General features: G+C 34.3%; 1 protein-coding gene across 2 annotated transcripts in view; it reads left to right on the forward strand.

Moving 5' to 3' along the window:
• LOC142341363 (uncharacterized) overlaps positions 1-15,592 on the forward strand; it is a 513,659-nt gene that overhangs the window by 478,160 nt on the left and 19,907 nt on the right. For both annotated transcript variants that reach the window (XR_012759110.1, XM_075392294.1), the window contains exon 6: positions 583-856. Coding sequence is in view for 1 of the 2 variants with exons in the window: in XM_075392294.1 (XP_075248409.1) it covers positions 583-856 (274 nt within the window). In the remaining variant the exon portion in view is untranslated. The remainder of the gene's footprint in view (positions 1-582; positions 857-15,592) is intronic.

Here is a 15,592-nt window from a genome sequence, read left to right on the forward strand (position 1 = left end):
TCCAATCCATTCATAGTCCGTTCTAGGTCTAGTTTTCTGTTTAGTCAATGAAAATTCTTTGAATTGTACGTCAGGACTTGTCCTGCTATGTTTTTTTATTTCGTCGTCATGATTTTTGTTACGACCATATGACGTCACAGCCACTTTTTGTTCATTCGTTCATGCAATTTCAACTGAATTGCATGTGTGACGTCATTTTTCGCTCTTAGTGGAGCGAGTTTTTTCGTTCATGCGCGTGATTAAGTTTTTGGTCACACTTGACTTACCTCACTCTCAAAAATGACTTCCTCACTTTGAAATTGACTTTTATTTACTTTAATTCAAAGAGATGAGGTCAAATGGGTGTTTGTCACTCTAAATGAAGGTTATTCGAGAGCAGCAAATAGAGGCAGCAATAACTTATACAGATTTTTAATCAAAATACAACAGATCAGCCTTCAATGAAAAGACGAATTTTTTTGGTCTGTCTTTTTTGTTGTTTTTTTTAGACGGCCGATCTACGAATCTATTGCGGCTATTTTCTGGCAATCTGCCAGCTATGTTTGAATGTTGAACTTGGTGTTAAGAGTACAATTTTTGCAGAATACTTTGATGAAAATCATGGGCCTGATCCCAGTCATCCGTACTACTCCACGTGGTACAATCGGTTCATCAAGAAGCCAGCTTATGAGACACGTGATCATCGTCCTACGCGAGGTCATGCAACAGAATTCAAGAGCAGTTATAGAATTGAGGATGAAAGAAACAAAACTGAAGACCGACATGATCATTTTGCTGGAAGAAGGCCCGGCAATCGCCATCATCATCATTCAATACACAAGCCACCCTTGCCCCCGTCTTCCCCTGACAACTTGAGGTGAAGCATATTTGAAATCATTGTCAGCAACAACATGGATACCATTTCGTTAAATGGGCTTCTTTGTTTTTGAATCAAAAGGATGCTATTAAGTGTAGGCTAGTTTGTTTTATATACAGAATAGTCACGTTCGATCGGAAACTATTTGATTTGCCGTATATTTAATAGCCGCCCTCATCTTCTCAGCCGGCTATTATAGCGCTCCTATTTTTTTACGACTCGAAGAGGAGTATTGGTTTTCTTAAGGTTTTTTTTTTTTACCGGAAGTACTATTCGTTCAGACGATGTTTTGACCTAAAAGCGAAAGCGAGTAAAATTGCAGTGTGAACTATTTTTTTCTGAGCGAGAGAAGTTTTTTGATCATGCGCTGCGTTTAGTGAATGACTTTTTGACATTGAAAAGTAGTTTTTGACTGAATGGCACATATAGATAACCGTTTTTAGCCGTTTATTCGTCTAAGTGGCCTAGTTTTTTTGCTTGTAAATTGGTTTTTTGTAGAAATAATTTTTAATCGATGCTATGTTGAAATGTAAACCCCGGAAATTGATAGCACAGTATTTTGCATAGCATGAAATTGCGTTTCAAATGCGAAATTGGCACATATTTCTTGATTTTTTAGTTAATTTTTGGCTTTTTTTTCTATTAATTTCTTCATTTTTGGATATTTTAGCTGTTTTGTGTCAAAATCAGTTAATATGGCAACTTCCCTTTGATAATTGATATATTCAATGCCTCTTTGTACCTCGATGTAATTTTGTTTCATAAAATTGTACGTTTGCTAATCCGATGTTCGTAGTTTTTTGCCAATTTTTTTTCAGTTTTTTGTTTGTATTTTGCTTTTAATTACTAGAAATAGTATTTTGGGGAACATGAGGGACTTTAATTTGGTTTCAATAAAAATTCAGTTATTTTTTGGTGTTAAGTTTTTGAAAAAAACAGAAATATTTTTCATAAATGCAGTCTTAAATTTTTCTGACCACTTTTTTGCAAAATGTTTCATTGTTTCGTATGTCTGAATTCTGCTTTTTCTTGTTTTATTCTGTTCAGCAAGTTGGATTATTGTCTCGAATGACTCGTTGTCTTTTCTATGTCTCGAATGCTGATCAATGAAATGTACTCGTTTTTCTTGTTTTTTTTTTAAATTTACTTTTTAACTTTCAAAAATCAAGAATTAGTCTTTCTTACGGTGTTCCTAACATTGTGTCCATATTCTTCACATTATCGTTTGTATCATTCTAGTTTTGTTCTGGCACCTACTTTTGTATTCGTTATATTGATTTTTTCAGTTGTTAAAAAATTGAATGAATTCAGCTTTTTCTTAGATCTTGGTTTCTTCGGTTTGCATTTGATTTAATTCAAAATAAGGCAGTACTGGGAGTTTGCTAGAAACTCTTTTCCAACATTTCGACTTATTACTATTCATTGCAATTTTCTTCCGGGCTTGGTAATGTTTTTAGACGATTGTTTGCTTTTGAATATTATTCTGTTGCTTTTGTTTTTCTATGATTAATTCAATTTTTGAATTAGTATGAAATCATGTTGTCTAGCTTAAGTACAACAAGGAAGAATCATGTTTTATTTTTATCTTAATTGCCGTGATTAGAAATCTATTTGTAGTGTTTCTCTGATTCCTAAGTTTGAGCACTCTTTTTTGAATAATTTTGACTTTCCTGTCTTTTTTGAAAAGTTTTTATCTGCCGTTTGCTTTCGCGATCTTTTTGAGATTAGAATCAATGATTATCTGAGGGCAATTGAAGGCCATGTCAGCTTTGTCAGGCTATCAGTTTTTTGACCATCCTAAAAATTTCAGATTTCTTTAACTTAACCAAACGTTTTCAATAATAAAATTTTTGCTGCATTTTCTTTCTCTTGGTGACAGTGGTTTAAATTTCACCGATTTTTAGATCAGACCCGCGGAGGTAATGAGTTAATGGTTTAATACAAAAGGTAATGGCTTCAGCTTTTTGTGAAGTTTTGGTGCTTCGAGTCGCTTCCGGAATTCTTCCGGCTATGTTTTTTTTTTTTCGTCGAATAAAAAATGTTTCGCTTTACCTCATTTTGCCGCCTTTTCAACATTTTGCGTGAAATCTTTTTGACTTCTCTAGGCTAGTTTCTCTCTTCTCTCATTCTGCTAAAAGTGATTTTGAACATCAGTTGCTCAGCAAAGCAATTCAAAATGAACAGTCAGTATAAAAAATTGAAGTCAGAAATAGAAACGGGATAAACCCATAAAGCCCAATTTTAGATGCCCGCTATTTGAACGTCGGGCCTATAAGTATTAGTTACCTCTCTCTAATGCTGATTGTTATTGATAGTAGCCCCTGTAGCCTCTCTCTAAGAAACAGAAGTATGTTCAACTACGAAATGCCATCAAAATAAATCGGACTTAAAAAAATGTTTTTGTACGAAAATCTTTTTTTTTCAATATCTTCTGTTATTTCAATCCCAGTCATGCTTATTGGAATCAACGGCGGCTATTTTCCGGCAATCTGCCGGGTATGTTTTGAAATTGCAATGCAAATAGAAAATGATTGCAAACCGAGGACGATGAGTTGTGTATACTTGAAAGATTTTATAATTGCTCTCAGACTAAATTTTTGGTATTTATTTTGACCTGTTGGTCCAGCGGTTTTTCGTCTGAACGATTTGCCTTTTTGTTGACATAAACTGTGATAAACTGGTGAAGCCCGAGGTCGTTAAGTCTATGCTCAGCTCTCTCAGAGCTTTCGTACGTTCAAAGTGTATGGATAGCCGAAGCTGGTGAGCCAGCAGAACTTAAAGGCGTGAAGGGCAATTTTGAATTCATACAGGATATAGCTTTGGGACCCCCTCTTTCTTCGCCAACATTTTTCTGCTACCCCTCCCCTGCGGCCGGGCCTAAAGAGCTTAAAATACTTTTAAACAAAGAAGCTAAATTCCCATCTGCCGTTTGAGAGCAATTCGTCGGAAGTCAGTCGGCTATTCGAGTTTTAATTGCTCTCGAGCGAAATTTGATGCATTCATTGTGGTCGTTTGGTGTTCATTTAGGAGCCGGTTGTGTTTTCGTCAGTCTTTTTTTACCAGGTTGAGTTTGCTCAGGCGCGAGACCTAAAAGCGAAACAAGTGACTCTGACTTTTTCCGAAAAATGATGTTCTCTAATTTAAGTTCAATTGAGGGCACAATGTGAGTACTATTCATAGTGAGAACCTCAAATTAAAAAAGTTTCGATGCATTTTGGCTTCATTTCTTTTTTTCTGACAAATCCCCTCTCCCGACATCTACCCCTACATCTCTAGCCTCATACATAGATAGTTTACCTGACTAACCGACACAGGAATCAGGATGATTTCTAATTCTGAAGGCGAAATATTTGTAGGTCTGATTTTCTCGATTTATTTAATGAGTTGCTAGTAGCCGCCCTCATCTTCTCAGTCGACTATAGCGGTTTTTTTTACAATTCAAAGAATTTGATTGGTATTGGGGAGCTGTCTTTTGTATGACTCGGAGAGGAATATTGGTGAAGTGTCTTTCTTATCGATAAATTTTGTGATGTATTATATGTTTAGATGTTTAGGTCAAACGGCTGAATGAATCGAAGATCAGAGAGATTGACTATCTGTTCGTGCTGCGTTTTTGTAGAAAACGAGAAAAATAGGTGTAAGCAATTTTTCGCTAAGAGCAAGTTTTTTTTATGACTGTCTTTTTCGAAGCAGTTTAAGTTTTTAATTTACTTTTTCGGGTAAAGTGGTTTTTCTAAATCATATTAAAAAGTAATTAATAGCCGCCCTCATCTTCTCAGCCGGCTATTATAGCGCTCCTTTTTTTTACAATTCAAAGAATTTGAATTGTATTGGTGCGCTGTGTTTTTTTTTTTAAGATGTGTTCACACGTTTTTCAATGACTTTGATCTTTCGAAACGGGATAAACAGGTAAAGCCCAGCGGGCATTAAGTTTCATTAGAGGCCCCAAGCGGGCTTTAGTAGTCCTTCAAGTGCGTATAGTGGTGCAGCTGCTGGGATGACTTTAATTAAAGGTTAAAAGGTCATTTTTAGGAGTTTTTCGTCTCGAAATGGTGCAATTTTTCGTGTTTTTTGTGATTTTTTTTGAGATTTTTGTTTGATTAGTCTAAGGTTGAAGTTTTTAAAAGCTGATGAAGGCCTTTTGCGAGACAAAATTGCTTGGTATGACCATTTTTTGGGCTATATGTCGTGGTACTACAAACACAAACACACAAAATGATACTCATTTTTGCAATTTTTTTCAGGTTTTTTGAAAATTTTTGTCATTTTTTGAGTTTTTTTGCCCTAGGTGTCACGAAACCTCATCTAGGGTTTGATAAAGGGTTGGATGATAGGTTACTGCACAGTTTCTAGTGGTAATGGAACGGTTTTCAACTTTTTGACATCATGAATTTTAGCATTTTTTGACAAAAGTTGCAAATTTTTCTTGTTTTTTGACGTATTTATTGTCATCCTTCAAGTTGTTTGAGTCCCAGGGGCAAGAAACCCATATTAGGGGTTGGATAATAAGTTACTGAAAAATTTTTAGTTGCCATGGAATAACTTTCAACTTTTGAATATCACAATTTTTAGCAATTTTTTTTAACAAATTTGCATTTTTTTCAGGTTTGAAAATGTTCATCATTTTGTCAGTTTTTCCAGTTTCAGGGACCAGGCAATCTCTGTTGAGGTTTGTTAATAGGGAACTGCATGGTTTCTAGTAACAATGGAATGCTTTTTAACTTCTTAATGTCTCGAATTTTAGCATTTTTTTGATAAGATCTGCAATTTTTTTAATGTTTCCTAAAGTTTTTGTCAGTTTTTGATATTCGTCGATTCTCAAGTGCAAGAAAACCTATTCCGCGTTTGAATAAAAAAGTTACTGCGTGGTTTTTGGTTTCATTGGATTTGTTTTCAACAATTTAACCTTTCGTCTTTTAGAAATTGTTTGATAGAATTTGCAATTTTTTTTTAAGTTTTTTTGTTTTAAATATTTGTATTTTATTTTTTTTCTTGCCTCAGTTGCCAGGTAAACGCATCCAGGGTTTGACAATGTTTTATTAAATAGTTGCTAGGGGGGCGATTGAATGGTTTTCAACATTTTAATAGAAGGAATTTCTATTTTGAAGTTTGAAAATTTTTCTAAAATTTATTGCCTATCGATCTATGAGCCACTGATTTTTTAATGCTTCGAATTGGGTTACTGAATAGCCTCTAGAGACAGAGAAATGATTCTGAAGATATTTATATCACAATTCTCAGCAACATTTTCTTATAACTTGCAATTGATTTCTTTTTTCATCTCAAATTTTTTGGTCATTTTCAAGTTAATCGATCTTCAAGGGCCAAGAATATTTTTCAGGTATTGCAGATATAATACTGGACTGATTTCAGAAACAAAAATTGGTTTGGAACATATTTTTGTAATAGGTGTTTTTAAAGGGAAAAAGTTTTGCCGTAGGTTTAAAAGCTTCAAGAGTTTTAGCAATGAGTTTGTTTTTGTTTAGTTTTGTTTCTTTTAGTTTCTCAATTCTTTTGTTATTTTTGTGATCTGGCTGGCATTGTTCAATTGATCCGCTGATCAGGTAGAGTGCGTCCGAGTTTTTCAGTCAATTCTTTGAATTGTATTTCAGGACTTGTCCTGCTATGTTTTTTTACTTCGTCGAATAAAAAAAATGTTTCGCTTTACCTCATTTTGCCGCTTTTTCAACATTTTGCGTGAAATCTTTTTGACTTCTCTAGGCTAGTTTGTCTGTTCTCTCATTCTGCTAAAAGTGATTTTGAACATCAGTTGCTCAGCAAAGCAATTCAAAATGAACAGAGTCAGTATAAAAAATTGAAGTCAGAAATAGAAACGGGATAAACCCATAAAGCCCAATTTTAGATGCCCGCTATTTGAACATCGTTCCTATAAGTCTTAGTTACCATCTCTAATGCTTATTGGTATTAATAGTAACCCTGTAGCCTCTTTCTAAGAAACAGAAGTATTTTCAACTACGAAATGCCATCAAAATAAATCGGACTTAAAAAATGTTTTTGTACAAAAATCTTTTTTTTTCAATATCTTCTATTCTTTCAATCCCAATCATCTTAGTTACCATCTCTAGTGCTTAATGGTATTGATAGTAGCCCCTGTAGCCTCTCTCTAAGAAACAGAAGTACGTTATGTTCAACTACGAAATGCCATCAAAATAAATCGGACTTAAAAAATGTTTTTTTACAAAAATCTTTTTTTTTTTCAATATCTTATATTCTTTCAATCCCAATCATGCTTATTGGAATCAACGGCGGCTATTTTCCGGCAATCTGCCGGGTATGTTTATACGTTTCGTAAGAAATTTTGACTCGATCATTCATATACAGTCACATATTTATATACAGTCACATATTTATATACAATCGCACATTTATATACAATCTTGAGCTATCATTGCGATTTAGCGGTCTTTGTATTCTTTGTTAATAGCCGCCCTCATCTTCTCTATTATAGCGCTCCTATTTTTTTACAATCCAAGAATTGGATTGTATTGGTGCTCTGTCTTTTTTTATATTTGTAAGATTTTTTCGCACCTTTTTTGATGACTTTGAGCTTTCAAATCGGGATAAACCGGTAAAGCTCAGCGGGCATTAAGTTTCATTAGAGGCCTTTAGCCGCGTCTAGTAGTACTTCAAGTGCTTAGAGTTGGTAAGTAACTGGTAAGGCCGTATTTCAAGGTTAAAAGGTCATTCTTAGGAGTTTTTGAGACCAAAATGTTGCAATTTTTTTTGCGTTTTTTCGTCTTTTTTCGAATCTCTTGTTGCATCAGTCTGACATATAGATTCGTAAAAATTTATGAAATTCTTTTGCAAGAAATAATTACTTCTTACGACCATTTTAAGAGCTATATCTTTTGGTACTCGAAACATAAACACGCAAACTTATTCAAATTTTTACAATTTTTGTAAAGTTTTTTTAAAATTATTTTGAGTTTTTCAGCCCTAACTGCCAAGCAACCTCCAACACGGTTTAATAATAGCCTACTGCATAGTTTCTAGTGGTAATAGAAGGGTTTTCAACATCGCGAATTTTAGCAATTTTTTTGATAAAACTTGCTTTTTTTTTGAATTTTTAAAAATTTGTTGTCCTTATCTAAATTTTCCGAATCCCAGGAGCCAGGAAATTTCCTATAGCGTTTAATAATTTGCTACTGAAGAATTTTTGTTGGCCGTGAAATCGTTTTCATCATTTTAATATCAAAACTTTTAGCAATAATTTGATGAAACTTACAATTTTTTTGAAAAAGTTTTTTGATTTTTTTTGTCAATTTTTAGGTTTCTTCAACCTCAAGGGCCAACGAACCTCCTGTAGGGTTTGATAATAGGTTACTGCATAACTTCTAGTGGCAATGACACAGGTTTTTATTTTTTTAATATCACGAATTTCAGCAGTTTTGTTTTGAGGAAACTCGAAATTTCTCTATAATTTTTGAAAATTTTTCACCATGGAGTTTTCTGGCACCATGGGCCCAAGAATCTCCTCTACGGTTTGATAATAATTTACTGAATATTTTTTAGGGGAAATGGATTGGTTATCAATATTTTAATAACACGAATGTTAGCAATATGTTGATAAAATTTGTTATTTATCAATATTTCTGAAAATTTTTTGCATGTTCCAAATTCAATTATTTATTTATGAGCCGGTGAAACTCTTTGAAGTTAGAAATAGAGATACTGGATAATCTCTAGAGACAATGAAATGGTACTGAAGTTTTTAATATCACGAAAATTAGCAAGATTTTGTTAAAGTCTGCCATTTTTTATTAATTTTTTGATATTTTTTTATTTGCTGAGTTTAACGATATTTACAGGCCAACGAAAACTTTTTAGGTCTTGTAGATGGGTCACATGGCAGAACTCCACAGGCCAAAACATGGTTTTAAACATTTCACTTCCGCAAAAGTTAAAATCTTTCTTGCCCCTGTCAGATTTTTTGGAGCATATCTCATATTTCTTGTTTATCTGCCTTTAGTGGATAATAAATCTCTTTCAAGTCCTCTGCGTGACTTAATGAGTATATTGATATGTATCATATTTGTCTTTCAGGATAGAAGCTTCAAGAGTTTTAGCAATGAATTTTTTGTTTAGTTTTTTTGATTAGTTTAGTTTCTGAACTTTTGAGATCGTCTTTTTGGCTGGGATTGTTCAATTGATCTGCTGGCCAGGTACATCGGTTTTCAGTTTTTCGATCAATTCTTTGGATTGTATTTCAGGACTTGTCCTGCTATGTTTTTTAATTCGTCGAATAAAAAAAATGTTTTGCTTTTCCTCATTTTGCCGCTTTTTCAACATTTTGCGTGATATCTTTTTGACTTCTCTAGGCTAGTTTCTCTCTTCTCTCATTCTGCTAAAAGTCATTTTGATCATCAGTTGCTCAGCAAAGCAATTCAAGATGAACAGGGTCAGTATAAAAAAATTGAAGTCAGAAGTAGAAACGGGATAAACCCATAAAGCCCAATTTTAGATGCCCGCTATTTGAACGTCGTTCCTATAAGTCTTAGTTACCATCTCTAATGCTTATTGGTATTGATAGTAGCCCCTGTAGCCTCTCTTTAAGAAACAGAAGTACGTTATGTTCAACTACGAAATGCCATCAAAATAAATCGGACTTAAAAAATGTTTTTGTACAAAAATCTTTTTTTTTCAATATCTTCTATTCTTTCAATCCCAATCATGCTTATTGGAATCAACGGCGGCTATTTTCCGGCAATCTGCCGGGTATGTTTATCATTGTCTGGGGTAATTCTCCCTGATAGCTTATTAGTAGCCGCACAGCGATAGCTGGGGCTATTATTGGCCTTCTCTCGATTTTTTTATTTCGTCGTTCTTATTAATTTTTGGTACGATCATATGGCTCACAATCACCTGCTTTTTGTTCATGCGTTCATGCAATCTCAACTGAATTTCGTGCGTGATGTCATATTTTTCTCTTATAGGAGCGAGTTTTTTGTACATTTGGGTGATTCATTTTTTGGTCACGCGTGGCTTAACTAACTCTCAAAAATGACTTCCTGACTCTGATTTAAAGAGAAGGTCAAGAACACTTTTTGGCACTTAGAAACCGGTGCTGTATCTCTTCTTTTCAATAGCCGCCCTCATATTCTCAACCGGCTATTATAGCGCTCGTATTTTTATTTCGTCGAACAAAATGTTTCGCTTACCTCATTTTGCCGCTTTTTCAACATTTTGCGTGATATCTTTTTGACTTCTCTAGGCTAGTTTCTCTCTTCTCTCATTCTGCTAAAAGTCATTTTGATCATCAGTTGCTCAGCAAAGCAATTCAAAATGAACAGAGTCAGTATAAAAAATTGAAGTCAGAAGCAGAAACGGGATAAACCCATAAAGCCCAATTTTAGATGCCCGCTATTTGAACGTTGTTCCTATAAGTCATAGTTACCATCTCTAATGCTTATTGGTATTGATAGTAGCCCCTGTAGCCTCTCTTTAAGAAACAGAAGTACGTTATGTTTAACTACGAAATGCCATCAAAATAAATCGGACTTAAAAAATGTTTTTGTACAAAAATCTTTTTTTTTTAATATCTTCTATTCTTTCAATCCCAACCATGCTTATTGGAATCAACGGGGGCTATTTTCCGGCAATCTGCTGGGTATGTTTATACGTTTCGTAAGAAATTTTGACTCGATCATTCATATACAGTCACATATTTATATACAGTCACATATTTATATACAATCGCACATTTATATACAATCTTGAGCTATCATTGCGATTTAGCGGTCTTTGTATTCTTTGTTAATAGCCGCCCTCATCTTCTCTATTATAGCGCTCCTATATTTTTACAATCCAAGAATTGGATTGTATTGGTGCTCTGTCTTTTTTTTATATTTGTAAGATTTTTTCGCACCTTTTTTGATGACTTTGAGCTTTCAAATCGGGATAAACCGGTAAAGCTCAGCGGGCATTAAGTTTCATTAGAGGCCTTTAGCCGCGTCTAGTAGTACTTCAAGTGCTTAGAGTGGGTAAGTAACTGGTAAGGCCGTATTTCAAGGTTAAAAGGTCATTCTTAGGAGTTTTTGAGACCAAAATGTTGCAATTTTTTTTGAGTTTTTTCGTCTTTTTTCGAATCTCTTGTTGCATTAGTCTGACATATAGATTCGTAAAAATTTATGAAATTCTTTTGCAAGAAATAATTACTTCTTACCACCATTTTAAGAGCTATATCTTTTGGTACTCGAAACATAAACACGCAAACTTATTCAAATTTTTACAATTTTTGTAAAGTTTTTTTAAAATTTTTGTCATATTTTGAGTTTTTCAGCCCTAACTGCCAAGCAACCTCCAACACGGTTTAATAATAGCCTACTGCATAGTTTCTAGTGGTAATAGAAGGGTTTTCAACATCGCGAATTTTAGCAATTTTTTTGATAAAACTTGCTTTTTTTTTGAATTTTTAAAAATTTGTTGTCCTTATCTAAATTTTCCGAATCCCAGGAGCCAGGAAATTTCCTATAGCGTTTAATAATTTGCTACTGAAGAATTTTTGTTGGCCGTGAAATCGTTTTCATCATTTTAATATCAAAACTTTTAGCAATAATTTGATGAAACTTACAATTTTTTTGAAAAAGTTTTTTGATTTTTTTTGTCATTTTTTAGGTTTCTTCAACCTCAAGGGCCAACGAACCTCCTGTAGGGTTTGATAATAGGGTACTGCATAACTTCTAGTGGCAATGACACAGGTTTTTATTTTTTTAATATCACGAATTTCAGCAGTTTTGTTTTGAGGAAACTTGAAATTTCTCTATAATTTTTGAAAATTTTTCACCATGGAGTTTTCTGGCACCATGGGCCCAAGAATCTCCTCTACGGTTTGATAATAATTTACTGAATATTTTTTAGGGGAAATGGATTGGTTATCAATATTTTAATAACACGAATGTTAGCAATATGTTGATAAAATTTGTTATTCATCAATATTTCTGAAAATTATTAGCATGTTCCAAATTCAATTATTTATTTATGAGCCGGTGAAACTCTTTGAAGTTAGAAATAGAGATACTGGATAATCTCTAGAGACAATGAAATGGTACTGAAGTTTTTAATATCACGAAAATTAGCAAGATTTTGTTAAAGTCTGCCATTTTTTATTAATTTTTTGATATTTTTTTATTTGCTGAGTTTAACGATATTTACAGGCCAACGAAAACTTTTTAGGTCTTGTAGATGGGTCACATGGCAGAACTCCACAGGCCAAAACATGGTTTTAAACATTTCACTTCCGCAAAAGTTAAAATCTTTCTTGCCCCTGTCAGATTTTTTGGAGCATATCTCATATTTCTTGAGTTTATCTGCCTTTAGTGGATAAATCTCTTTCAAGTCCTCTGCGTGACTTAATGAGTATATTGATATGTATCATATTTGGCTTTCAGGATAGAAGCTTCAAGAGTTTTAGCAATGAATTTTTTGTTTAGTTTTTTTGATTAGTTTAGTTTCTGAACTTTTGAGATCGTCTTTTTGGCTGGGATTGTTCAATTGATCTGCTGGCCAGGTACATCGGTTTTCAGTTTTTCGATCAATTCTTTGGATTGTATTTCAGGACTTGTCCTGCTATGTTTTTTAATTCGTCGAATAAAAAAAATGTTTTGCTTTTCCTCATTTTGCCGCTTTTTCAACATTTTGCGTGATATCTTTTTGACTTCTCTAGGCTAGTTTCTCTCTTCTCTCATTCTGCTAAAAGTCATTTTGATCATCAGTTGCTCAGCAAAGCAATTCAAAATGAACAGAGTCAGTATAAAAAATTGAAGTCAGAAGCAGAAACGGGATAAACCCATAAAGCCCAATTTTAGATGCCCGCTATTTGAACGTTGTTCCTATAAGTCATAGTTACCATCTCTAATGCTTATTGGTATTGATAGTAGCCCCTGTAGCCTCTCTTTAAGAAACAGAAGTACGTTATGTTCAACTACGAAATGCCGTCAAAATAAATCGGACTTAAAAAATGTTTTTGTACGAAAATCTTTTTTTTTTCAATATCTTCTATTCTTTCAATCCCAATCATGCTTATTGGAATCAACGGCGGCTATTTTCCGGCAATCTGCCGGGTATGTTTATCATTGTCTGGGGTAATTCTCCCTGATAGTTTATTAGTAGCCGCACAGCGATAGCTGGGGCTATTATTGGCCTTCTCTCGATTTTTTTATTTCGTCGTTCTTATTAATTTTTTTGGTACGATCATATGGCTCACAATCACCTGCTTTTTGTTCATGCGTTCATGCAATCTCAACTGAATTTCGTGCGTGATGTCATATTTTTCTCTTATAGGAGCGAGTTTTTTGTCCATTTGGGTGATTCATTTTTTGGTCACGCGTGGCTTAACTAACTCTCAAAAATGACTTCCTGACTCTGATTTAAAGAGAAGGTCAAGAACACTTTTTGGCACTTAGAAACCGGTGCTGTATCTCTTCTTTTCAATAGCCGCCCTCATATTCTCAACCGGCTATTATAGCGCTCGTATTTTTATTTCGTCGAACAAAATGTTTCGCTTACCTCATTTTGCCGCTTTTTCAACATTTTGCGTGATATCTTTTTGACTTCTCTAGGCTAGTTTCTCTCTTCTCTCATTCTGCTAAAAGTCATTTTGATCATCAGTTGCTCAGCAAAGCAATTCAAAATGAACAGAGTCAGTATAAAAAATTGAAGTCAGAAGCAGAAACGGGATAAACCCATAAAGCCCAATTTTAGATGCCCGCTATTTGAACGTTGTTCCTATAAGTCATAGTTACCATCTCTAATGCTTATTGGTATTGATAGTAGCCCCTGTAGCCTCTCTTTAAGAAACAGAAGTACGTTATGTTCAACTACGAAATGCCATCAAAATAAATCGGACTTAAAAAATGTTTTTGTACGAAAATCTTTTTTTTTTCAATATCTTCTATTCTTTCAATCCCAATCATGCTTATTGGAATCAACGGCGGCTATTTTCCGGCAATCTGCCGGGTATGTTTATCATTGTCTGGGGTAATTCTCCCTGATAGTTTATTAGTAGCCGCACAGCGATAGCTGGGGCTATTATTGGCCTTCTCTCGATTTTTTTATTTCGTCGTTCTTATTAATTTTTTTGGTACGATCATATGGCTCACAATCACCTGCTTTTTGTTCATGCGTTCATGCAATCTCAACTGAATTTCGTGCGTGATGTCATATTTTTCTCTTATAGGAGCGAGTTTTTTGTCCATTTGGGTGATTCATTTTTTGGTCACGCGTGGCTTAACTAACTCTCAAAAATGACTTCCTGACTCTGATTTAAAGAGAAGGTCAAGAACACTTTTTGGCACTTAGAAACCGGTGCTGTATCTCTTCTTTTCAATAGCCGCCCTCATATTCTCAACCGGCTATTATAGCGCTCGTATTTTTATTTCGTCGAACAAAATGTTTCGCTTACCTCATTTTGCCGCTTTTTCAACATTTTGCGTGATATCTTTTTGACTTCTCTAGGCTAGCTTCTCTCTTCTCTCATTCTGCTAAAAGTCATTTTGATCATCAGTTGCTCAGCAAAGCAATTCAAAATGAACAAAGTCAGTATAAAAAATTGAACTCAGAAATAGAAACGGGATAATCCCATAAAGCCCAATTTTAGATGCCCGCTATTTGAACGTCGGGCCTATAAGTATTAGTTACCTCTCTCTAATGCTGATTGTTATTGATAGTAGCCCCTGTAGCCTCTCTCTAAGAAACAGAAGTATGTTCAACTACGAAATGCCATCAAAATAAATCGGACTTAAAAAAATGTTTTTGTACGAAAATCTTTTTTTTTCAATATCTTCTATTCTTTCAATCCCAACCATGCTTATTGGAATCAACGGGGGCTATTTTCCGGCAATCTGCCGTGTATGTTTATCATTTTCTGGGGTAATTCTCCCTGATAGTTTATCAATAGCCGCACAGCGATAGCTGGGGCTAATATTGGCCTTCTCTCGATTTTTTTATTTCGTCGTTCTTATTAATTTTTTTGGTACGATCATATGACTCACAATCACCTGCTTTTCATTCATGCGTTCATGCAATCTCAACTGAATTTCGTGCGTGATTTCATATTTTTCTCTTATAGGAGCGAGTTTTTTTGTCCATTTGGGTTATTCGTTTTTTGGTCACGCGTGGCTTAACTCACTCTCAAAAATGACTTCCTGACTCTGAAACTGACTTTTATTTAATTTGATTTAAAGAGATAAGGTCAAGAACACTTTTTGGCACTTAGAAACCAGTGCTGTATCTCTTCTTTTCAATAGCCGCCCTCATCTTCTCAGCCGGCTATTATAGCGCTCCTATTTTTTATTTCGTCGAACAAAATGTTTCGCTTACCTCATTTAGCCGCTTTTTGAACATTTTGCGTGAAATCTTTTGGACTTCTCTAGGCTGGTTTCTCTCTTCTCTCATTCTGCTAAAAGTTTTTTAAACAGGAGCTGCTCAGCAAAGCAATTCAAAATGAACAAAGTCAGTATAAAAAATTGAACTCAGAAATAGAAACGGGATAATCCCATAAAGCCCAATTTTAGATGCCCGCTATTTGAACGTCGTTTCTATAAGTCTTAGTTACCATCTCTAATGCTTATTGGTATTGATGGTAGCCCCTGTAACCTCTCTCTAAGAAACAGAAGTATGTTCAACTACGAAATGCCATCAAGTTAATCGGACTTAAAAAATGTTTTTGTTCAAAAAATTTTTTTCAGTATCTTCTATTCTTTCAATCCCAATCATGCT

This window comes from Convolutriloba macropyga, chromosome 1, assembly GCF_964194025.1.
Source record: "Convolutriloba macropyga chromosome 1, txConMacr16.3, whole genome shotgun sequence".
Taxonomy (NCBI): domain Eukaryota; kingdom Metazoa; phylum Xenacoelomorpha; order Acoela; family Convolutidae; genus Convolutriloba; species Convolutriloba macropyga.